A 26,116-nucleotide genomic window follows, 5' to 3' on the forward strand; every position below is an offset into this window, starting at 1 on the left:
TAAGCATAAGAAACTTCTTTAATTAAACTGAACACAAAGAATCTTGCCTATTTTGAGCTCTTCGCGTTTAGTAATAAGTTGCATATTATGCGATAACTACAGTAAGTATAATAAGCTATGGAAATGTGATATTTGCTGCCGCCGGAATAAGCTGCAAATCCTTTAAGAAAATAAAAAGTTAAGTTTTCTTCATCTGACTATTCTAATGAAACAAAAATGTTATTTGCCATTTTCCTACCATTTTTCTATATGTCTACTCCTACTTTACTCCATTTGCACACACATCACCTACTAGTCCTACCATCCTCTCCTTCACGGTAGAATACGATAACTACAGTCATCGACATCTTACATAAAAAGCTCGATAACTTCGAAACGGCTGACTTGGGCTTTGGAGCGAATAAAATTATAGTGTTTTGAAAAGGTCTCGAGAGGAGCTATAAGAATATGCGATAAAAAAATAAGGAGTCCATCCAGAAAAAAGTTCTTTTATTTTATTGAATAAATCATAAATAAACGATACATATCCTGATTGATTACGCTGATCATTTTGTCTCATACATCTAAAATTTGCGTAGTTTCTTAATTTTTATAACTTTATGTGTACGATATCTAATTTATTAGACGCGTGCGTAAATATCTCGCAAGTAGCAAAAAATGACAGACAATTTATACAATTATATCTACATTTAAAATTCATGTGGTTCTTATGTTTTTGAATACATTCAATTTTTTTACACGCGCTTATCTATATTTATATTGTTAATTTATATTTATTTATATTTTTTATACTATTATGTATCCATATTTATATTATTATTACTATTATTTTTTATATACATTTGCTTTATTTATATTTAAAGCTGTTTATGAACTACGAGCCTCTGCTAATTACTGTATGAACGGCCCTGAATCTGTGGGGTCTTTTTCCCCTCCTTTCTCAGTGGTCCCCACTCTCCCCATTCGATACGCAGGGCAGAACAGGCTCAACTTAACAGGCACGAACCTGTTAGTGCAGGTCAAACCTGCGTACAGTGATGTGCGGAGAGTGATCGGAAGATACCAGTTCACGTAGATACCAGTAGATACAATTGCAGAAAGAAAACGAGCAGGCCGAACGCGTTCATCAGTGACCAGTGTTCAATCTAACTCACAGTGCAGTGCTTGGATTCATTTTACAGTAATCGATTTGTCACCTATGCTGTCGGTCTGTCTTCACAACGTTAGCAATAACATTCTCAACATGAGCGACAACAAAAAAATGGTAAGTCCGTGATAAAATCAGTCTCATTATTCAGATTGCCGGTCAGATGTATTCTGCCAAATACAGAAATATCACGATTTATTTGTCTGATCTTGGGATTTGGACTTCCGGTTTTTGTTTGACAATGATATTTTTTCGCGCGTGCTTGCATGCGGAGTGACAAAGAGCAAGGATCAAACCTGAATTGTTCGCTCAACGGGCGACTGCTTTATCAGTAATAATAAGCTATAACCGGAGAAATAACAGTGTGATTTGAATATATATCTCAAATTGACGGTTTTTGCATGACCCCCGAATCACGATCAATCGATGAAAGATACATAGATGTAAACGTTTCTTCTGTTATACTCCGGACTGATACACAATATCATGGCACGTGCTCTGTTTCAACAAGTTTCCTCGAGCATCACTCCGCGTGCGTGGTCTCGGCATTTAAAAAGAATCGGGACTATTCCAGTAAAATTGCATGTAGAGTTGATTTTGATGAATTGTATATAAATTATTGTTGTTAAAGTTAATTAAATGTCTTTCTTTATCTATAGAATGTAATCTCAAAAAAGGAAAAAAATCAGTTGCTCGATCTAAAATTAGTTAATTCGAACTCTTGGTTTATAATTCAGTCTATAAATAGTCCACGATAAATTCTACAAATGACAATATATTTGTGTCGGTCGCTTATGTCTGTTGATGATCCCCATTATTCGCGAAGGACAAACCGAATAATATTTATTTACCATTAATACGATAAAATTAAGCAAAATAATAAAAATAAAGATTAAATAAATTAATATGTTTAATATAAATATGTATACATATAAATATTTATACATATAAATATATATATAAATAATAAAAATAACAATAGTATAATAAACATATATAAATAATAATAATAGAGATTTTTAGTTATGCGTTTGGCACGGCTCAACTTCTGTACTTGCTTTCAATTCTCAAAAGTCCTTTCATCTCGAGAATGATCGAGAATGTTCTGGAAGATGATCGACTTGTTTCTAACTGGCGACCGATTTCCGGACCGATTCGGTTAAAATCTCGAGCTGAGATAATTGCACAATCCATGTAATCCGTACAAATCAGTTTTTTTCTCTTTTGAGATTACACATTCCCTAGATAAAGAAAGAAATTTAATTAACCTTAACATCAGTAATTCATGTACAATTCATCAAAATCAACTATTGCATGAGTTAAATATGTAGGTCCGGAAGTATGTTCCGGGACTTTTATTTTTGATATCGGTATATTCCGAGACATTTGGCAGTTTCCAGGACTGTCCTGGAAAAAATTCATGTCTTACGGCGATTTTCGGGACAGTTTTTTGAATCTGATTACATATATATGCGTTATATTCCAGGACTGTACATTTCAAAAAACGTAAACAGTCCCGGAACATACCTCTGGACCTACATATATATATATATATTATATATATATATATATATATATATATATATATATATATAAAAGATAATATATTACACACTGCCGGCTAAAAGTTTGAATTGAAAATGTCTACTATGCTAAATAAAATAAAATTTATGCATTATAACTTAACAACATATTTTTATCATTTTATTAATTGTTTTATAATAAAATAAAAAATGATATATATTTTTATATAAAGTTTGATACTTATTTATGTAAGTCTTATTATTTGTCTATGTGATGATGTATCATGACATGCATAAATTATCTATAAATGCGAAGGTGAATGCAATTCGAGTTTCAATAATACAACGCGAAAAAGTAAAATCTATTTGTTGGACAATTCGTGGAATTACGAGAGGCAGTGGGAGGCACACTTTCTCATTACATCAACTATTTGTGAGTTCATCTAGATGATACTCTGGTTCCAATTCTACGCTTTCTAAAAACGCTTCAGCGATCATTTCAAATTTTTGAAGTTTCGTGCAATTTATTTCACTTAAATTTAAATCTACAACGAAATATCTTATAGCTGGCAAATGAAATTAGTACATAATTATGCAACTCGCATCGCAGCGCATTATTAAAATAATTTTATTAATTTATAAAAATAGCTTTATAAAGAAAGTATTTTTTATAACTCTTGAAAATAGTAGGCACAAGATTTTCAGAATGTATACATATAAGCATATAATAAATTCTTTATCATATAATAAAACGTTCGATAAGTAATGGATAACTTTATTTTACAAGTCTTAATAATAGTGATGATTTGTTGAAAAATAATTCAAAGTGATCCTCAATTCGCTCCTCAAAGATTTACTTTTTGGAACAAAGATGCGTGGCAGAACGAGTAGCGAAGCAACGTCGCAAGCTTGCGCGCGATTTCATCATCTTTCACGGAGGAGCGGAGAATATAAACGACGAAAATACAAAAGAAATTCAAGAAAAGAGAATCGAAAAAGAGGGGATGACGTACTCGTGGTTCATATTGAGCAATTACACTGCATTTATTCTTTATTCCCGATATCGCACGTCGACGGATGTGGTGGGATCTAGTCGCTGTGACGTCACAAATGACCGTCATAGCTTCCCTTGTCGTATGCAAAAAAAATCGGCCACCTGCGGGAAAATAGAGTTATCCGCAAAGCAGAGGAAAACGAAACGTAAAAGGTAGATCTATAGGTCGATTATTGGGGATAAGAAAGGGAAGACACTTTTACAGCTCGCCAAAATGAACCAATGCCGTGCGAAAGGCATGAGTCATCAACTGCTCTCTCGTGGCTTTTTCTCTTTGGAGCGGATCGGGCCGGAACCGGAAATCTCGCAAAGCTGGTGCACGCTTCAGGACAAGTGAATGCTCCGAGATGCGCATTCTTGCATGCGCGTGGTCACCTATAATGCGTCTCAATTTATCGATGGCATAACAAATCGCATCTATCTGTCCCAGCTGATAGCTAATAATCTTTTACAAGTTAATTCTAAATGTTTTATAAGTTAATTATTTTAAATGTTTTTTTTTTAGCGAAATTGTCTACTATTTTAGAGTGGAAACTAATTATACGCATTTAGTATTTTTTTTCTTTTTAAATATTTTTTCTAACAAGAAAAAAAATCTACATCGATATCTCTAACGAGGAGACTTACGGAAATGTAACTCACCGATTTTAATGAAACTTGGCATACTTGTAGAACATCGAAAAATAATCGACACGTATTTTTTTATTTCGGCAATGGTGCGGGTTTAAGGGGAGGTAAGGTAACCGTTCAGAGGCCCAAAAAGTGCATGAATTTCAGGAATTTTTTTTTCCTCTTCTAAAAAGAAGATGTGAAGTTTATTGTTGTCGCTTTTCCGCGATGCCGATTGGTTCTCTTGCTGCGCTTACTTCATTTGCAGCTGTCATTGTATATTTTGACAGTTGTGTGTATCAAGGAGTTAATAATGTAATAGTAATAGCATAATGTTAAAGCTAAATAGCGCGCGCGAAGCGCGCGTCTGTAGTGTCTAGTTATATAAAATAAATGAATTTGAAAAAAACTTTTAAGGGGTTTTATTCTTGTACTGTTACATAAGAAATTATTATTTTTTTATGTCAAAATAACGGCTCTTGCTTCCACGCCATGAAGCTACAAACGACGTGAGTTTATGCGCGCGAAGCGCTCCACAGCCTTGTCAGCTAATCTGAAACAAAAAACACAAAAAATTTATTAAACTAGACTAAATTTGGGGAACCTTATGGTTTTCCGATTTAAAAAAAAACCCCGGAAAACAAAATGGCAGCCATTTGAAAAAAAAACCATTGTTTCCGTTAAATGGTTTTTTTTCAAATAACTGCCATTTTGTTTTTCGGGGGTTTTTTAAAAATCGGAAAACCATAAGGCCTTCCAAATTTAGTCTAGTTTAATAAATTTTTTGTGTTTTTTGTTTCAGATTAGCTGACAAGGCTGTGGAGCGCTTCGCGCGCATAAACTCACGTCGTTTGTAGCTTCATGGCGTGGAAGCAAGAGCCGTTATTTTGACATGAAAAAATAATAATTTCTTATGTAACAGTACAAGAATAAAACCCCTTAAAAATTTTTTTCAAATTCATTTATTTTATATAAAAAAAAAATTCCTGAAATTCATGCATTTTTTGGGCCTCTGAACGGTTACCTCCCCTTAAACTCGCACCATTGCCGAAATGAAAAAATACGTGTCGATTATTTTTCGATGTTCTACAAATATGCCAAGTTTCATTAAAATCGGTGAGTTACACTTCCGTAAAGGTGCTTTTTCATGGGCGTCAGTTGACGCCAATATTCTGACGCGCAATGAAGAAGCGTCAATGTGTCAATTGACCATGCGTCAATTTTTGGAACTCGCGTCGAGAAATTGATACACATAACCTGCAGTGTTATTATTTATTGCAGTAGTTTTCGAAAAAATGTGTTTGCCGTCAATGAAATATTATGAGTGGATGGTAGAATGTGCAAATGTTATAAATTCAAGAAATTCAGAAATTCAAAAAAGACGTATAGCAGCAGCATTTGCCGTGATAGCTGCAATTGAAGAAAATAAAAGGAGGAAATATAAAAAAAAGAAATACTGGGTTGCAGAGATTTTTGAGAATCGTGCAGTGCATGGATTTTACCACGCGATATTTCCTATTTTGCGTTTAGAAAGTTCGCGATTTTTAACGAACCGACATGACACTTTGACGCTAGAAGTTGGAAAATCTGAACTTCTTCAGCGTCGACGCAGAAACAACATGACGTCACAAAATCGTCTTGACGCGCGTCAACTGACGCCCATGAAATCGCACCTTTAGTCTCCTCGTAAGTAAACGTAATGTGTTTTACACTAATAGAATACATAACGAGGCTTGATCAACCTAAATTTTGTTAAAATCGAGATTTGATTTATGTCTAATAAAGTAAACTAAACGTATATTATAAAACCCGAGAATACGACTATAAATGGAAATAGGTAAAAGAAGAAAGAAATGTCATCAAACATAAAGTTGAAAATAGTTTCTACCTTTATTGTAGTTTTTTTTTAGATGAGAATGCGGAGTAAACAGCCCCGTTTAAACTCATTCTTCTGAAGTCGAAAAGCAAAAGTGTAAATATAACGCATACTTAGGGATAGTGAAAGCAATTTTTTTCAGGATCATTCATTCAATTTCGTGCAATTTAAAATATTTCAAGATTCAAAAAAGCGTAAAAAAGGCAGGGCTCTTGATTGAAATTTACCAAACTCTTTATCTTGAAGACTTTGTTATAACTATAACTTATAAAAGAAAACAAAATGACATTATTTAATTGTACTCAATTCTGATAGACAATAATTTATCTTTTTACTGTCTGTATGCGTGATGCAAAAATACGAAAATCGAATAATTCTCTCTCTAAGAAATTACGAATTACGAAACTTGAAATGCTCATGATAACTGATTTTTTCAATATTCTCGAGTGCGTGACCAATATTGCACTCATCAAAAACATTTCCCATGAAGGAATTAATATTATAAAGCTATTTTAAATCTCCAATAAGTCACCACACTTCAGACTTCAGACAAACGCGTAAGCAAACGATATTTACCCAGGTTAATATTTATTTATAATCGAGTTTATCAAGAACAAACTATTTATTCTTTATATAATAATCAATTCAAAACATAAACATCGAAGGAATCACTATTACGTTCGTTATCAAATCGATAAGAAGTAAAGATCAACACGGAAATGGTATTTCAAATGTAAAAAATGTATATATGCGTAGAACACAACTGATTTTTAATTGAAAATTTATCTAATTGAAAAATAAATATTTACCCGGATCAATATCATTTTGGTAAGAATTAAATTATTGACCTAACCTAACCATACCGTACTCGCGTCAGGATCGGGTGGGGTGGTCAGGAAACTATCATTGTCAAAATCAGAATAAGCGTTCCATTTCTTCTTTTGCTACAAATCTGTAATGAATTAACAATCGTTTTTCAATAAACAAATATTCTGTTGATTTATATGCATATGCATGCACACGCACTCATAAGCGCGCGCGCGCGTACACAGAATGAGTCACCTAATTGTAGCTCTTGTTTTAAAGTAGAAGAAAGATGGTAAAGGACAAAATTGAATAATCTAACAATCTTCTTATGAACTCGCTTTTTTCATAAGGTAAGTTTTCACAAGGTTTGTGGAAGGATGAGAAAGCGCAATTAAATTTGTGTTACGTAATTTTTTACATAAATTGATCCATACAAATATTCCGTATAATAAAAATATTAAGATATAGTTATCAAAAACTCAATAATTTAGGAAATATTTATATTTTATTCTGACATACTTTAAGGAGGTTCGATGGCTACAACAAAATGCAGAGAGTTTCATGAAATTTTAATATGTTGTTCTGGAATGCAAAATAGAATTATGTGAATTTTTTGGAAATTTTTTATTGTCCCGTTTTGAAAAAAAATCTATTCCAAAAATTTAAAAAGTACAATTTTTGGAGTAGATTTTTTTCAAAACGGGACGGTGAAAAATTTCCAAAAAATTCACATAATTCTATTTTTTATTCCAAAACAACATATTAAAATTTCATGAAACTGGCTGCATTTTTAACATAGGTTCTTATGGGAAATGACATATTGCGCATACCTTCAGAATGAAATAAGTGCCAGAAAAAATGCAAATAATAAGGGAAAAAAATGCACATGTAACTTAATAATTTACAAATAAATGAGCGAAAGAAAGGGGAAGGTTACCGCACATTTCGTAGAAAAATTAATTATTAAAGCATAAATTGCTTGATTTTTCGTCTGCTAGACTGCCACGGTCGTGAACGACGTGAACAGCAGCACGCACTATACACGCGGCGACCAATCAGAGCAATCCCCTTCTCTCCCACTACTTCAAACGCTAGTGCGCTGTTGCCAGAACCCCCGCGTCCCACTACTCCCCCCCCCCTCCCCATCGAACCTCCTTAACATAAAATATGAAATATCTTGAAAAAATACATATATATAGACATATACACACAAAATAAAATATTCATTACATGATGTGTGCGTGCATATGTTAACGAAATAATATTTATTTATTGCAGCGCCATTGGTAATTTACGGTAATTTATAATAGATAGATAGTCGAAGAATGTGATGAGAAGGCACACAATCTAATTTTTATATTTTATAACAATTTTGTTATAATGGGTTATTTGTTTGTGTTTGTGTATGTTGCTAATTTTATTAATAGATAATTAAAATGATATGATAATGAATTATATTTTGCCAATTTTACATTCGTTTTTATTTGAATTACTAATAACTTGATCCGCTTTCTCTCTTATCATTAAATATTCATGAATTAAAAAAAATAGTTTCGACTGTTAAGTTTTCTTGAATTCGCGCTAAGCGATAACACGTGTTTCTGTTGCAGGAATCTAAATCATGCGAGAATAACAAAGATTGTGACTACGACTATATATGCTTTAACAAACTGTGCGTAGATTCTACGAACTTTTGCTCGCGATTCAATCGTATAAAGGGTGAGGTAAAGACCATCAACGGGCAAAAATGCGGACCTTGTAAGACAGGGTAAGATTATTCTTCTTTTTCTTGATTGTGGATTTTTGACTTCACGGTCACAGTACCGTGATTTATCTCATTGTAAGATCTGATGGAGAAAGAATTCCAGATTATCCAGATTATAATATTCTCTAAATTTCCAAATATTGATAATTTTCTATTTTTTCCTCATTGAGTCCTTTGTGAAGTATTCTTTATGCAAAGACACTTCGTGTTTTGAGTCTTCTTAAGGAGCAATAACAATGGAAAATTAAACACTTAAATATATGTAGGTAACAAGACTGGAAATCGAATCCCAGGTATTTTACTTAACAAGCAACCGTTCTATATTACGAAGTTATTCAGCATTCCCAGTAAAATTACTGCTGCATTTTGTTATACACTATTTGTCACTGCATACGAACGACAAAGATCATTTGTTTGCGTGTTAAATCATTGTTGATTGCTTTATCAGCAAATTTTATTTGGCCGCTTATTTACAAATCTTATTTAATCGCTCAATAAAATTTGATCTGATTTTTACGTGCCTTTCTAAAGAAAAGATATTCCTAAATGAGGCAAAAGAATCTGTATGATCTGCATGATGAATTCGAAAAAAACATCTGTTGCATTTTTATCAGACAAAAGATTATAGCTATTAGCATAATACTTTGCTCTTTATTAGAGTACTAAATAAGTGAACAATTGCTCTTTTACTTCATTTCTTTTTTCATGTTATATAAGAATCTTTATGAAAGCAACTTACAAGAAAAAATAAATTGTTTAATAAATTTTATTAATTTGAGAATATATTTTTATGATCGTTTATCAGGAATATCCCAGGTAGCAGAGTGACATCAAATGACGTATTAATTCCGTCTTAATGACGTCTCTATATAACGTCATTAAGATGTCTTTAGACGTCATCTTGCTACCTGGAATGATGAGCGACGCATGCAAATGTAAAATATCGTGGCAGTTCGAATGACCGATGCGTCATGCGTCACAGAGTAAACATTTGATTAGAACGGTGTCGCATGACTGTAATTATCAATGTCGAAGTGAATGTAACATCTAGACACAACGACGTCTTTTACACACATGTCGCATGTGCAGAAGATGTTTTAAAAACGTCTTCCTTAAGATACTTTTAAGACTTTACAAAAGACATCTTAAAAATGTCTTCAAGACTTTCCGAAGACGTCTGAAAGTTATCTTTTATAAGATATTTTTTGGAACATGCACAAAAATATTTACATTACCGATTAATATTTATAGATTAAAATACATGTGACATGGCCAATTGAGATATAACAGCCTATAAAAAATATTTTTTTCCAGCTAATTTAGTACTTGTCAGATATTTATTTGTATTACTTTAGTGTCGCGACACAATTAAGGCAAAGTTATTTGAACATGCATTATAAGAAAGAGCTAGAATACAAAACAGAAGTTGGAATTGTCTAAAAAAAATACATTAGTATATCAATAATTTAATACTTACATATAACTTTGATAACAATAAAATCGCAAACTTTGTTGTAATATACATATAGAGTACATGTTATCAGAGTTATGTAAATATTAAATTTATTTATATACCGATTTATCACGCAATACTAGCTCTTCTTTCGTATTTTTCTTCTTATTAACGCGTTTCCGTATTATTAAGTTTTATTTTACAATATTTATAAAAGTGGTCGTTTAAATTAATTAAAATAAAACGTCTATAAGACGCCTCAAAGACGTCATAAATTCTTTAAGACGTCGTAATATTCTCTGTCAGAGCACCTATACTCGATATGTTTTTACAAAAAATTATCCTTCATTTTCTTTGTTTAAAGATTCAGCAAAGAAATACTCGCGGACGGCAAAGAAAATGATTTTTGTCAAAAGAACGTTACTGACACAAAACCCTACTATGTAGGTGAGTATATAATGCTGCTACTTTTAAATTTATAATTTGTATGCGTATAAAATAATTGTCGTTTACTCGTTCTATTGCTAATTTCAATCATTCATTATATATTCTCTAGTTGAGGTAAAATCTATATGAAATACTTATATCCGTATCTCTTAAGATACACAACGTTTTTTACTTCTTCCTTAATCATTCATTAAATTTTTTGTTCGCAGGATCTACAATGGACAATACAACGGATATAACAAAATTGACATTAATGATAATATTTCCAATCCTTATTGTCTTTATTACGATTTACTTATTAATGTGGTTTATACGTAAGTAAGAAAGGCTACTGTAAGTTTTCAGTTTTTATCTCTAGATAAACTCTTTATATGATTTTCATTCCTTTTACTCTCTTTTTCCTTTTTCCCTCCCTTTTATCTCCTTCCTCCCTCCCTCCTGCCTCTTTCTCCCTTTCTTATACTTTATGATTATTATAGATACTTCATACGTAATCGGTCATTTTAATGTCTTCTTTAGTTGTCAAATCATTTCAATATCCATATCCTAATATTGAAAGTCTTGTTGAAAGAGTGTTATCGAGTAAATATGGTGTATAAATGACAGAACAGAGATTATTTTTATTTATGCAACCGAAAACCGGTGTGTTTGGAGTGGCGCGATGGCGGTGGTGAAACCGGTAGTAACAGTCTTTAATGATAAATATCCTGATAAAAATGTGTCACATATCTATGTGAATAAACTTGCAGAGAGTTTTTAAAAACTTTCTACGAGTTGGAGAAGAAAGTTTTTAGAAACTGGATCTGTTCACAATATCAAACGTACAAATAATAGAATTTTAAACAAGCTTGCTTAAATTGAAGTTTTGGGGCATTTTGCAATGAAGAATTTCAAACACATACACACTTATTAGAATGTAGATATTAAAGTAATTTGAACAAGAAATCGTAAGCAGTTTAGGAGCTTTGACCGATGGATTAATAACTATACACTACGGGATTACACAGTCGAAATATTAAGCAAACCTCCAAAGTTATGTTTACATTCTTGAGGTCGCTCGTATGCACGCACACATGTTCATACAAAGCTACAAGGCATGCACGTATTTTAACTTTTTCTAAAATTTTTTTCAGTAAAAAAAACATTTAAAGAAGTAAGTCTTAAAGAGTGTTGGACGCAAAGTTATCTGCTTTTTTGAAAAATACCCCTTTCTATTTAAGAAGAAAAAGTTAATCTTGAAAGAACCTTATGAAAACCACGTAATTTTTAAAATTATCATTATTATACACCCCACATAAAAATATACTTTTATATTCAACATTTTTTTATAGGATGCATATTAGAAGATGTTGAGATGGAAACTTTTTTCAAATAAACACCCTGTGTGTGCGTATGATTGCGTGCGTGCATGCGTGGAGAGAAAGAGAGAGAGAGAGACTGATATTTACATTATTTATGCAAATAATATTTTATTATTAATAATTAAAAACTTATTTTCCTATTAGTCTATTGTTATAGTAACATGAAATAAATGCTCCAATGACTGAACTAATAAGAAGGCGAATTCAACTCTATATCAACAATTATTGATTAATAATTAGTATTATTACTAAAAAAAATTAGTACATAAAACTTTGTTCTTTTTGACACAACCAAAAAATATTAACATAAATTTAGAAAAAAATACTTAAATAACATTTTAATACAATAATATTTTATATTACACCATTAGTACCCTAATAATTAGATAAGAACAGGTTTAATCAATGATTGAGTGCTTATTAAGTAATACTATAAATAAACAAATTTTTCAAATAAAATTTCAAAAACATTTTGAAGATATTAATGTTTTAATTTCTCATAATAATTTTCTCGAAATAATGTTTGATGAACGTTTTTTATAAAAGATTTGTATTCTTTTCACTCACAAGTACGAACTCTTCTTTATAGACTTATGGAGAAGAAAGAATAGAAGAAAAAGTGATTTACACAGTTGTAAACTTTTGAAGGGTCTAAAAATAAAATAAAAGTTTTACACAAAAATGATAACATAAACTCATAAAGCAATACTTTAAAGTTTGATTTTTATTTCTATTTCAGGGTAAATTTATTATTATTTAAAAATATATTTAATTTAATGTCAAGAAATTTAATCAAATTTCTTTTATTTCTAGTAATAAATTAAGAACATTCACCCTTTATGAAATGAAATTAGTTGAAAGTTATTGTTTATAATCATTTAATCACTCGGACATATAGATATTAACAAATGCATTCTAACAATCGACAACTAAGATTTTGAATACTAATAATTGAGTATTGAAATTTTTTCTTAAATAAAAAATTTTCAATAAAATATATATATATATTTTTTTTACTTTTTTATTGATCAACCGCAAAAGGCGTATTACGTATTTAGATAAATATAGTACGATACAGTAAAAAAGTTCGAAAATATAGATATTGTATCTTAATTACAAAGATAATAAGAAAATATGTGAAAATATAATCTGTCCTTGCGACATTCGAAATAAATCTTTCACAATAATTTTCAATCAAATTATATATTTTTATAATGCATTTATATATTTATCAAGAATATATAATGAATATTATATGTATTTATAATTTATTTCTATATATTCAATTTTTTTTAGTTTGTTATTTTTTGCTGAAAAACATTTTATTGTTGACTTTTCGTTCACTGTGGACATGTTCAGTCATTGGAACATTAATTACTTTATGTAATAAACGAATTGCATAATTTAACGTTTGTCAATATTGAACTTTGACGATCACTCAATATGTTTCAAATGTATCTTTTTACAGGCAATAGGCGCAACTTTTTTACGCTGAATAATGCAGCAAATACTGAGCTTGCAATTACTGAGGTTGCAACTACTAATACAAATGACGAATTAACAAGTATTTCACTGGAAGAGCAAAGTAAGTATATTTATACATATTTATACATGTATGCACGCGCGCGTATCTGCACAAGATATCTTATTTTAATCGATAAAACACATTTCTCTGATACCAAACGATATTAGTAAAAATATTTTCTACACAAATAGTTTAATTTTGAGAAAGCCATGTTACGGATAACACATCTTTATTTTAAATATAATTGCTTCTGAAATAGTTACTTCTATTCCTTTAAATAAAAGAATATATGTTTTTTCACATAAATTTATTTTCATTATTATGTATAAAAATATTAGGATAAAAACATCAAAAAATGAATATTTTTTAAGTGAAATATTTCACATTTTATTTTCACATGAAATATGTGAAAGTATGAAAAATATGGAATATTTCATCTCTATTTTTCGATGATCTTTCTGAATACTTTCATACATAAGAAAAATCGATTCATGTAGGTAAAAAAACATATACCTCTCTACGTCTAACGGAAAAATATAAATAGATTAAGCTACATTTCTGTCATTCTACATAAAAATGTTAAGATACAATCATTGAAAATGAGAATTTTTGGAATATATTTCAACATATCATAATATATCTTGAGCATAAAATATCGCAATTCTTCTTCTTGATCATCTTACCTTAACACGTTTATCGTCATGATGTCATCAATGACCGATATTGAGTTTTCCGTTTAAGTCGCGTCAATTATCTTGACTGAACATTGTTGAGCATGCATGATTAACGTGTATAATTGTTTGTAAGATTATGATTTAGTAATGATAAAAAAGTATAACAAAATACACCAAGAAATAAAGTAATATATCTATTTTTATAATATTATTATTTATAATATTATTACAAAATATTATAAATTTATTTTTATATTCCATTGTTCTTCATATTACAAAATAACATACTTAGCATAAACAAAAGGCCAACTAAAATATGATTAGCGACATACTAACACGTTAATATACTTTTACATGAAAAATGACTCGAAGATTCGGATATATGTAAAATAAATCCTATAACCAGATCCATATATATAAAATCGCAAACGTGAATTACCTGTATCTTCCAATCATTTGTAATCGTATTATGTAGAAATAATTTCTCTTTGACCAAGTTTAATAGCTTTTGACACTTTTTTAATATTCTGTATGTATGTATATATATTAACTTTGCTTATATATATGGTGGAGAAAGCTTTCTATCCTATCGTCTTAATATACAGGATATTCCTTTATGACTCTGCCATTAAAGACAAAGCAAATAATTTGAATATAAATAATAATATCCTGAAAAGCTATAGGGGAGACCGAGGCTAAAACGTCTACGGGATAAATCCGTCTAATCAAATATCTCGGAACCTGTATATTGTGCGAACTCGCTATTAACATTGTAAACGCTGCTTATGGTACCAACCCCCATGTGACCAACGAAGTTTCGGCAGGTTACCTGCCCTGTTATGATTTTTACGAGGGCAAACGTGTTTTTGTGGTAAAAAGTGAAATTTTCTGCGCGTGGAAATTTTGTAATATTTGCAATAATATTTGCTCTCCAAATCTCGAGGTACGTGATTATAAATGCATTCTGATTATAAAGAGTAATGCATGCTGAACACGAATCCAATATAGATGTCTAATATTTCATGGGCGATCAAACCTGAAACTGATTTATCCCGGGGGGTAGACGGTTTAACCCCAGCATTTTTGAGATTTCAATTTTTCCACCGTTGTCGTTTTTGCTCTATACCGGTTAAACAAAGCGACGTAGACAAAAATTTCCTATATAAATTTTGTAGCTAAAGATTCACTCTTTACAGTGGTATACCACATTTAACTACAATTATTTATTTTGTTGTTAAAAATCGGCACCAAAAAAAAATAGACGGATTAGCCCTACCTTAGTAAAAATTTTTCTTAGAATTCTTCATATAATTTTTCAAAATTTCTTTATAAATCCCAGAATTGTTAACAATTTCTGTGTAATTGTGTAACTTTTTAGGAAATTTGTACAAATCAGACATTTAAAGAGACATTTTATATGAGTTGGAACACTTCAGAAATGCTGAAAAACTCTACATCTATTCTAGAGTTCTTTGTACATGTGCATTCTGAAATATTCTAAGATTTCTCATTCTCTAATTTTTTAAGAAACCTTATAAAATTTCAAGTGTGTATTCAAGAAATCTTCTAAATTTAAAATATTTTTAAAGAAAGATTCTTAAAGATAAGAGATATCAGAATTTTTTCACCAGAGCGGAGACAATTTCTATATAGAAACATTCAAGTAGTTAAATGTTTTACGCTTTAAAATTTGATAAGTGCTTTTCTAATAAATTGAGCATCAGCTGCAACTTGTGTAATCTGCATTCTGCAAATTACAAAGATAATAATTGATAACATGCATATGTAGTCATAATAGATTGCTACTCTATAATAGATCTGTATAATATAAACTGCAAGAAACCATTTAATTTTTTAAAATAATTTTGTTCTCTGATAATGTGCTGTCTTATCTATCAGGCTATCTAAATTATTTTATGTAATACGCATAAATTAACCTGTGACCGACTAATCCGCGCGAAAGAAAACTTCGCTTTTTCATGATAAAAACTGTTTAATGAAAAAAAAACTCACAGAGAATAGGATAACTTTTAAATAATGCTTTACATAGAACTGGCATAATGTTTGCACAAATTAATCATTTTCACATTACACAAATAACTTGCACTTCTTATAATCGCACGCCTGTAAGCTTTAAACGTAACACTTTATACGTAAATAGGTACATGTTAACGAAAACGGTAATTATTACGTTACAGTACGTCTATGTATATCTACAGTATATCTACGTATTTGAACGCTGAAATGAAAGTGCGAAGAATTCAGACCGTGGTAATTGTTCTGTATGAACGAAATGATATAAATTATCTATAATATTGCATATGCAATGGCTTTATATAATTCACAAACGTTCGTTTTTTTTTTTTTAGGACCATTTACAGAGCTTGCTAAAGAGAAATGTTGTGACAATAATTACAGACGAACTATAAACAATGAATATCAAACTGCTAGAGTGTGTACACCACCACAGTATCAAGTTACCCCATTGAGGATTTGTGCCATCGTAGCAAGTGCACCTATCGTATCGTCTTCTGGTAATAACATTCCTGGCGCAAATGTTCCTAACGAAGGATATATTGTAGCGCAATTACAGAACGATATTCTTGATAACCAGTCTACAATGTGAGTAATGGATAAATTTCTTATATTTTTCCTACTCAACGATTGATATCAGATTAATACTTAAACTATTTTATGCAAAATTCGTATTAAATAAGTTTACAATTAGAAGTACTTTTTGTTAAATGACAAAACATGTTACAGGCAAACGACTATTACTGGACTGCCGGAAGTTAACATCGAACAGGAAGATAATGCCAGAAATACAACATTGCTGCAGACTTATTCATCAGATAGCGACACAGATCCTGAGTCGAATGAAAAGAATAACGCTGAAAAGAAAAGTGATATTATTATAAATCAAGCACTCAGTAATACTATTAATATGAGTGTGAATGTTATTCATTAATAGTTCATTCAAGTAGTTATGCAAATGAAAACAAACGTTAGTATTAATTATTATTATTTTTAATGTTAGATAAGTGGCCTTGTTAATGTTAAATCAAAACAGGTCTTGGATTCGATTCTGATCTGTATATACTATCCCAGACAACACTATGTCCAAAATTGAGACATAAAACATACAACAGGATATAAACGTACGTCTTAAAGACGTTTTAATACTATTTAGGATCCTGTGTACGTCTCGATTTTATACAGAATTAATTAGAAAGTTGAAAAGGAATAAAGTATGAAATCAATTATAAATCATTTCATATCTCAAAAATTATTTATAAGATATATACATATAAATATGTATAGGTATATATATATATATATATATATATATATATATATATATATATATATACACACACACACACACACACACACACACACACACACTTATACATGTATACTCTTATATATATATTAATTAATTTGAACAACATTTGTCCGAAACATTTTTATATTTGCCTAATATTTGTTGAGATATTCAAGGAAAATTTGTTAAATTTATATATTATAATATATATATGAACGCTTGGACCATTTTCTAACTGTAGACAAATGGCAATATGAGCATTTGCTCAACTAAAACACACACTTACACAACAGAGAGAGTTTGGAGTTATAAAATACTTCGGGAGTAACAAACCGTGGGGTTCTTCATCTCTATTACCACAGACATATAATATATTACTTAGGCTGTGGTCCACTTGACGCTACAAATGCTCTAAAGTATTCCTCCATCTCCTTTCTTTCAATAAAGAAAGAAGGAGAAGAACGCTTCAAAGCATTTGTAACAAGTGGACCGCAGCCCTAGGAGCGCTAGATTGCTATAGTTTAGTACAGGTTGCACTAAAGTCAGAAAATACGCCATCCATCATCTTTGAAAAAAACCACACATGTAAATTTTTTGTAATGCGTGTGATATTAAAACTGGTCCTTTCAAAGATAGCCACCTTTCCTCTACTCTTCCCCTTGCTTTCACTTGCCTCACCTTTTGTAGCTTCATTCGCAAAGCCTCTATTAGCAGTCTAGGTGTGATTGTTACTACGTTTACGCGAGCGTTACTTCTGTAGTAACTTACGATATATCACTCGTTTACGCGGAGTAAATTATCGTAAGTTACTACAAAATCCCGTTTATGCGAAGGAATTATCGTAAGTTACTACAAAAGTAACGCTCGCGTAAACGTAGTATGTGTGACACATAAAATTACCTCGTACTAGTCTATAGTATCTAACAACATATATTATTATAGATATTATTATAGATTATTATTAAGAATTATACACCTCAGACAACACTTATGAAATGGATATAACTAGATATCTATAGGCTATCCTGTACTGTCTGGGATCCCGAGAGAGAGAGAGAGAGAGAGAAAAAGATTTGTAACATTATATGAAGAAATCGCACGAAATTGAGAATGCTGCAATTATATGTCTCAACATTTGCAACGTACAATACTAGACCTTTGTGAAAATATCAATAAATATTTGCACAATTTATTTCTAAATAGTATTTTAGCAAGACAGCAGCGTTTAATTATTACCTTAGTGGAATATCTGCAAAATTAAATTTGGAAAGAAATTGCGAAATAATCGAGAAATATATTTGTGTTTTATTCTGTGTTTGCTGGATCGTCGATAGACGGCAGCCTTTCTTTGCAAAATATGATGGTATATACAGGGTGTTTCAGAAACTATGTCAGATATTTTAAGGTCATAATAAGAAAAAAAGTTCCTATAAACATGGGTCCAAAAACAGTACTGTTAATTATTACGCTATGTACATTTCCTCCAACTTTAGGGGGCTATGGGCCGGTTTCACCATCTTTGATTAACTGTAACCTTCGATTAAACTTCATCTCTTTCTTAAGGGGAACAGTTAGAAAGAGATGAAGAGTGAGTTTAATTGAAGGTTACAGAGTTAATCGACGTTGATGAAACTGGCCTTATAATTCGGAGGGAAAGCATTTTTGGATCCATGGGTAAAAGTTTACAATAACAAACACAGCTCGGATTACTTTGACCTTGACATATGTTGTTAAGGACATAATACTGAGTAACTTTTCCTTATAACTTAATCGGCGGTCGCTTTTTATTAAAAAGTTATTAACAAAAAAAAGTTTGGCGACCTCACCGATTTCAATGACCTTGATATATGTTGTCAAGATCATGACCCCGAGTGACCTTCAGAAGGTTTTAGCCGTTGCTCGTTATTCGTTAAAAAGTTATTAACAAAAAAGTTTGGAAAATACGTATGTTAGATGACGCGCTTTACAAGTATTTAACTGTTTAAAGCGCGTCACTAATCTACATAGGTTAGATGACGCGCTTTAACAGTATTTAATTGTTTAAAGCGCGTCAACTAACCCATGCGTAAACTATTTCGGGGCTACCGCACCTCCCCCGAAAGCAGGGGAGGGGGTGTGGGTGAACCTCGGTTCGCGTGAAAAGTATATGCGTGAACTATTTCGGGGCTACCGCACCTCCCCCGAAAGCAGGGGGGGTGTGGTTGAACCTCGGTTCGCGTGAAAAGTGTATGCGTGAACTATTTCAACATATATATTAGTCATTTATGCTTTCCAATACTCAAAATAGCTGCTATATTTTTCAAACTTTCTTTGTTTATAACTTTTTAATAAGCAGCGACCGCCGATTAAGTTATAAGGAAAAGTTACTCAGTATTATGTCCTTGACAACATATGTCAAGGTCAAAGTAATCCAAGCTGTGTTTGTTATTGTAAACTTTTACCGATCCATGTTCATAGGAACTTTTTTCCTTATTTTGATCCCTAGAATACGTCCTTAAAATCTCTGACATAGTTTTAGAAACACCCTGTATACGTATATGTATTGCATAAAGTATGTAACTGTTATAATGTATATCTATGTTTGCTGAAGTAATTTTACTTCCAAATATCGAAATAAGTGTACAAAATTTAAACCTAAAATTAAATTCTCAATTTTCGTGCAAATATTCAGAAATTTCTTGCCGGTAAGAAGTGTAAGAACGCTTCGTTATATGAAAAATCATTTAACCGCAATAATTGTGAAATTATTCTCTCTATTAAACTTGCAATTATTGTACAATATTTGCGCAATTTTCCTATAGGGACAGACTATAGGGCAGTTCATATTTTTTATGATTTATTTTAATACTCAAATTTTAGACATAATTTATATGCGTAAAATATATTATTAATAAGAATTTTGTATATCAATAAATGCAATTTTTTACATTATTAATGGTCGCAAGTTGTTGCATTTTTACTATAGCTATAATACATTTATGTTATTTTGCTCGAATTTTTTTACATTCATTTTGCATCGCATTTTGCATATTTGTGTTCTTTTTTATATTGTATACTCGTGAAAAAATGCTGTTTACTTTTAATAACGTCAAACTGCATTGAATATTTAATTCTCTTATCTGTAACAATTGGTCGACCAGCCAATCGCTAGAAAAGAAACTGTACATTTCGAAACTTATAAAATTAAAAATTAAAATATCAATTATAAATATAGTTCAATCTCTCATTATATATACATTATACATATAGATTAAATTCGTCTTGCTTGCTTACACATTGTGAGCAGAGAGAAGAATGAAAATGGTCATGCCCGTGTTTTGGCTGTTACCGAATCCTGTAGGTCAGTGTAGATAATGTGCACGATTTTGTTCTCTTCCGTGCTACGTCCACGATTTTTTGAAAAAAAATTTTTTTTGAAAAAAATCAAAAAATCGTGAACATAACACGGAAGAGAATCATAAAATCGTCGACATTACCACAAAATCGTACACAATCATAATTCAGATCCTATTTCAAGACCGTCTTAAGGGGATCCTAAACTGACCCAAATTACCGACAATTGCAGGGAGAGCTCCAACTTTGAGTAGACTGTACAGAAGTTAAAAAAGTTTATACACAATTGAAATATGCACGAAAACACATCGCGCGAGTGTTGATTTCAAGACAAAAAAAAATTTAAAAAATACATGTTTGAGCTGTCACCTACCGTAAACGCTTAATACAGGAGTTGTACAGTTTGTATGTACAAAATAAGATACACGCGCCATTCGTATAATGTAAACAAAAAATACCGTACATGAAAAACTAAAATTAATAACGTAACAAAAAAGTTTGAGCCTTCGCTACTATTTTGTGCAAAAACACATGCAGGTTGATAGGATAAGCAGTATTGCGTGTAGCGAGAGATGGCGCAGCGATCGAACAAATGTAGGGAGCAGCATATCTGTCTCCCTTCCGATTGGTCAGCCCCCTCTCCTGCGCTAGCAAGAGGGTTGAGAGTTACGAGGTTGGCAGAACTGAGTCTCGACGACCGTTAGAATTGTACTGACTCTCGAGCTCCAGTAAAGGCCTTCACACATAAAATCGCGTAAGAACGTAAAACGTAAGCGTAAGAAAATCGACCAATCCCAATCAAATATTGTGCTGTTCGTAACCACAGTAGGGGGAAATACTTGATTGGGATTGATCGATTTTCTTACGCCTACGTTTTACGTCCTTACGACATTTTATGTGTGAAGGCCTTAACTTAGCCGGTCAACTTCGACTTTATTAATTTTCATATTTTTTTATCGTTTGTTGGTCGTTTGTTGGTGATTGTTGGCCTAATTACAACGTTTGTTGGTTCTTAATTTTTTTTTTAATTTAAAAAGAAAAATTAGCATTAAGTTAGCCGGAAAAATTTTATTTTTAATTTCAAAAAAGCCTAATCGATGCGTAATCGTATGCTGATGATTGTTGGTTTAATTTTAGCGTTTGTTGGTTTATTATTAGTCTTAAAAACGAAAAAAAACGAAAAATTATCTCAAATATTAAAGTAATCGAAGATTGGTTTATTTGCCTACGACTTAAGCTTTATTTCTATCAATTTAAGGCTAACATCTATAAAACTGCCATATGAATACGGACCTTAACATCGGCAGAAAATCGCGAAAAGATCAAGAAACATGGTGTATAAGTTTATAAGTTCTACTTTTAAACATAAAATTGTGCTTAAAATGGATTAATTATGAATTTATCATTTTCTTCCCATGAACTCTTCATTCAAGACGCCTAATTGTCAAAGTACGTATAAAATAAATGTCAAACTTACCATATGTGCTAAAAAAAATGATAGAATAAAGTATATCATACATACCTAAATGTGATCACTTAAAAACATGATACAGTGTTTCATGATATGCGCATTATGTTTGCGTTTAAAGAACTGAAATTTAAATAAGTTGTATTTTTATAAATAAAGATTATTTATGTGTGTGATCATTAAGAATATATATTATTTTATAAGAATATAAGCTTCAACCTGATTGAATTTACATAAAATTGAAGAGAATTCTCGTATTCATACGTGAATATACGTTTCCTAGTAGAATTTTCTTGAAAAAAAACCTACTTCTCCAATGTATGCTTCCGTTTCTCACTTGTGGAAAGTGTTTTACTGTAAAAATTATAGATTTGTTTGAAGTAACAAAACGTCATTTTTTTTTAAGAACCTTATTATTTCATACAATTTTCATATAGATCCTAATGTTCATGTCTTTTACAATAAATAAGTACTATATGTATCTCAGGTCTATATTCCACTTCTTAGCAAGAACTATTCTTACAAATTATCTGCCAATCTTCGATTACTTTAATATTTGAGATAATTTTTCGTTTTTTTTCGTTTTTAAGACTAATAATAAACCAACAAACGCTAAAATTAAACCAACAATCATCAGCAAACGATTACGCATCGATTAGGCTTTTTTGAAATTAAAAATAAAATTTTTCCGGCTAACTTAATGCTAATTTTTCTTTTTAAATTTAAAAAAAAATTAAGAACCAACAAACGTTGTAATTAGGCCAACAATCACCAACAAACGACCAACAAACGATAAAAAAATATGAAAATTAATAAAGTCGAAGTTGACCGGCTAAGTTACCGGAGCTGACTCTCGTGGCTGTTGCGTGGTCTGCAATAAAGTATTATTTTATCAGCAGTAATCGAGTGTGTATAATTATTCCTCGATACCTCTCGTCAAGACGTCGGTAGTAGGCCGACACCCGGAGGCATAATCGACCTCCTGGGTACCGAATTCCTACACAAAGACAGATTACTACAGTTAAACAAGGATAGATATAGAGAAAACAGGATTATAAATGTTGACATTATCGACATCGAGGAAGTTCGGCCTTCGCTTTAGGATCCCCTTAAGGGATCCGTAATTCGTCGTCTTCCCTATTAAAAAACAAACAAAATTATCTATTAAAAAGTTGTCTAACAACAAATAGAAACATTATACACGCGGTACAAGTATGGGGTAATTTATTAGGCCCGCTTGGCCTTTCACGTATGAGAAAATTCATATTACCTCTCTAGGATCCTCTGTAGCTAGCTACAGAGCCCGATTTTGCATTTTTGCTCTTAAAAATTTATAATAAATAAAATACGGAATAAAGTGCAGTTTAACGTGCATAAAATGCACCTGAGTGTACCTGAGTTTGCCTGGGTCTCCTGCCGACCCTTAGAATCTAAAGGGATCCTATAGTGAAGGCCAAACTTCCTCGACGTCGGTAATGTCAACATTTCTAATCCTGTTTTCTATGTTATATATATAACATAGAAAACAGGATTATAAATTACATAGATTCGTGAATTTTTTTATATATATACTCTTTATATAATAATGCAGTCAGCTACAGAGCCCGATTTTGCATTTTTGCTCTTAAAAATTTATAATAAATAAAATACGGAATAAAGTGCAGTTTAACGTGCATAAAGTGCACTTGAGTGTACCTGAGTTTGCCTGGGTCTCCTGCCGACCCTTAAGAGGATCTAATGCCCGTATCACACTAGGCGATTGGCGATTGCGTTTACGTTTGCGTCTACGTCTTTTGACCAATCAGAACGGAAATCGCAAATCGCAATCGCCAGCAGCTACTTTCTGATTGGTCAAGAGACGTAAACGCAAACGTAGACGCAATCGCCAATCGCTAGTGTGATACGGGCATAAAGGGATCCTATAGTGAAGGCCAAACTTCCTCGACGTCGGTAATGTCAACATTTCTAATCCTGTTTTCTATGTTATATGTACATATATCTATCTGTCCTTGTCTAACGAAAGGCATCTGTCCTTGTTCGATTGCTGCGCCATCTCCCGCTACACGCATTACTGCTTATTCTATCAACCTAAATGTGCTTTTGCTTAATAAAACTTTATTAAAGAATCTTTTTTTCTAGGCGTTGAATCTTAGTTCTATTTACACAATTATTGTTCCTACATGTTGTCCCTACCCCGCCTGGGTGTCATTTTATATATATAAACTGCAGTATTTTTGTTATTGTCGTCAGATGACAGCTGTATGTGCCCAAATTAGTAACATTTTTAATTTTTTTTCGTTCCCGATATGAAATCGTGTGTCGCGGGGTAGATTTTTGTGCGTACTTTAATTTTGTAAAAGGATTTTGCAATTCTGTAAAGCCAATTCAAAGATTTCTTAAAATAAAAAAATGTCGGTAACTACTAATGAATACCGATCTATGAATACTGGCCGTAGACATACCACGGAAAAGAACCACAAAATCGTGCACATTACCTACAAGATTCGGTAACAGCCAAAACGCGAGCATGACTCTCATCCTTTCTCTCTGCTGTGATGTGACCCTCACGATCAAAGAGTAAAGGAGAGAGCATTTATGTTAGCGAAGAGGACGGAAGTGACTATATATTTCAGCATAAAAAGTTGCCTCTCAAGATGGTCGCTAAGATATTGAATGATTTAAATTATTAACCCTAGAGAGGTAATATGAATTTTCTCATACGTGAAAGGCCAAGCGGGGTAATAAATTACCCCAAACTTGTACCGCGTATATAATGTTTCTATTTGTTGTTAGACAACTTTTTAATAGATAATTTTGTTTGTTCTTTAATAGGGAAGACGATAGTAGTCATCAATTTGCGGTAGTAAAAAAAAACAGTAAAATAATTTCGAAAAACAAGAAAAAGAACCAAAAATTGGGATGAAATGACTATTTTTATAAAAAATGCTGTAGTTTTTCATAAAATTCACCAATTTTAAAAATTCCAACGGATTTTAAAAGACGAATATAGACAACCTTCAAGGGCATGTAAGCGATTTTTTCATTTCTTAAAAAAAACATATTTCTTTGAACATCTGAAGTAGAGGAAATGATGAAAAACTGTCGGATGGGAAAAATCGCAAGAAATGGAAAGTAAAACAGATTCTGTCGATTATTATTTATTTGAAAGGTAGTCAAAAGTTATAAAAGTATATGGAAACAGTAAAATTAACTCCACAAAAACTTTACAAAGTTTTAATCAGTTGCTGTGCAAGAACAGCAAAAGTGAAATAATTGACCGAATCTTAAACAATTATATATAAAACAGGGGTAGAATTTTCCGGGGAGTGCTATAAAGTGTATAATTTTTCGTTACCGATTTTCACAAAAAATCTGAAATATACTTTACTGTAGTAAATGTCGAACGTAAACGGCCAAAGGGGGTAATACGTTACCCCAAACGATTTTCTTTTTCGGTTTTTAGCTGCTGCACGGATCTAACGCACTCGCTGAATGACGGAGGTCGACTGCCGGATGACTAAACTGAATTATGGTTAGGGTCTCGGTATGAAAACTAACCTTCCTAAGGCAGGGGCGCAATTTGAATTTTGCGTGGGGCAACGTATTACCCCACATTACCTTTCTAGGGTTAATTGATGAAACGTTATCTCATAATTTGAGCCATTATTGTTATATCACATTGTTATATGCCTGGTAGTGCACCATGATACTCTTAAATCTCACACTTATTTACAATTTTTTTGAGCTGA

General features: G+C 31.6%; 1 protein-coding gene and 1 long non-coding RNA gene across 2 annotated transcripts; both read left to right on the forward strand.

The window, feature by feature from the left end:
* The first annotated feature begins 998 nt into the window (after positions 1-998).
* Positions 999-21,785, forward strand: LOC139813118 (uncharacterized). The gene is made up of 7 exons (XM_071778447.1): positions 999-1,264; positions 8,627-8,784; positions 10,599-10,681; positions 10,891-10,995; positions 13,511-13,627; positions 16,611-16,863; positions 17,005-21,785. Exons 1-7 carry the CDS (start codon positions 1,199-1,201, stop codon positions 17,207-17,209), a joined length of 987 nt encoding a protein of 328 aa, XP_071634548.1. The 5' UTR covers positions 999-1,198; the 3' UTR covers positions 17,210-21,785.
* A 2,135-nt stretch (positions 21,786-23,920) lies between these two features.
* Positions 23,921-25,934, forward strand: LOC139813119 (uncharacterized). The gene is made up of 2 exons (XR_011732041.1): positions 23,921-25,394; positions 25,831-25,934. It is a non-coding gene; the product is annotated as an uncharacterized lncRNA (long non-coding RNA).
* Positions 25,935-26,116: the final 182 nt, after the last annotated feature.

The sequence above is a fragment of the Temnothorax longispinosus genome, chromosome 5 (assembly GCF_030848805.1).
Source record: "Temnothorax longispinosus isolate EJ_2023e chromosome 5, Tlon_JGU_v1, whole genome shotgun sequence".
Taxonomy (NCBI): domain Eukaryota; kingdom Metazoa; phylum Arthropoda; class Insecta; order Hymenoptera; family Formicidae; genus Temnothorax; species Temnothorax longispinosus.

What these genes read in the sequence shown, in the direction of transcription:
- LOC139813118 (XM_071778447.1), top strand. Translation starts at nt 1,199, where the DNA reads ATGCTGTCGGTCTGTCTTCACAACGTTAGCAATAACATTCTCAACATG. An exon ending in TGAGCGACAACAAAAAAATG is followed by an intron (nt 1,265 to 8,626) that starts GTAAGTCCGTGA and finishes TTTCTGTTGCAG; the next exon opens with GAATCTAAATCATGCGAGAA. An exon ending in TATTTCACTGGAAGAGCAAA is followed by an intron (nt 13,628 to 16,610) that starts GTAAGTATATTT and finishes TTTTTTTTTTAG; the next exon opens with GACCATTTACAGAGCTTGCT.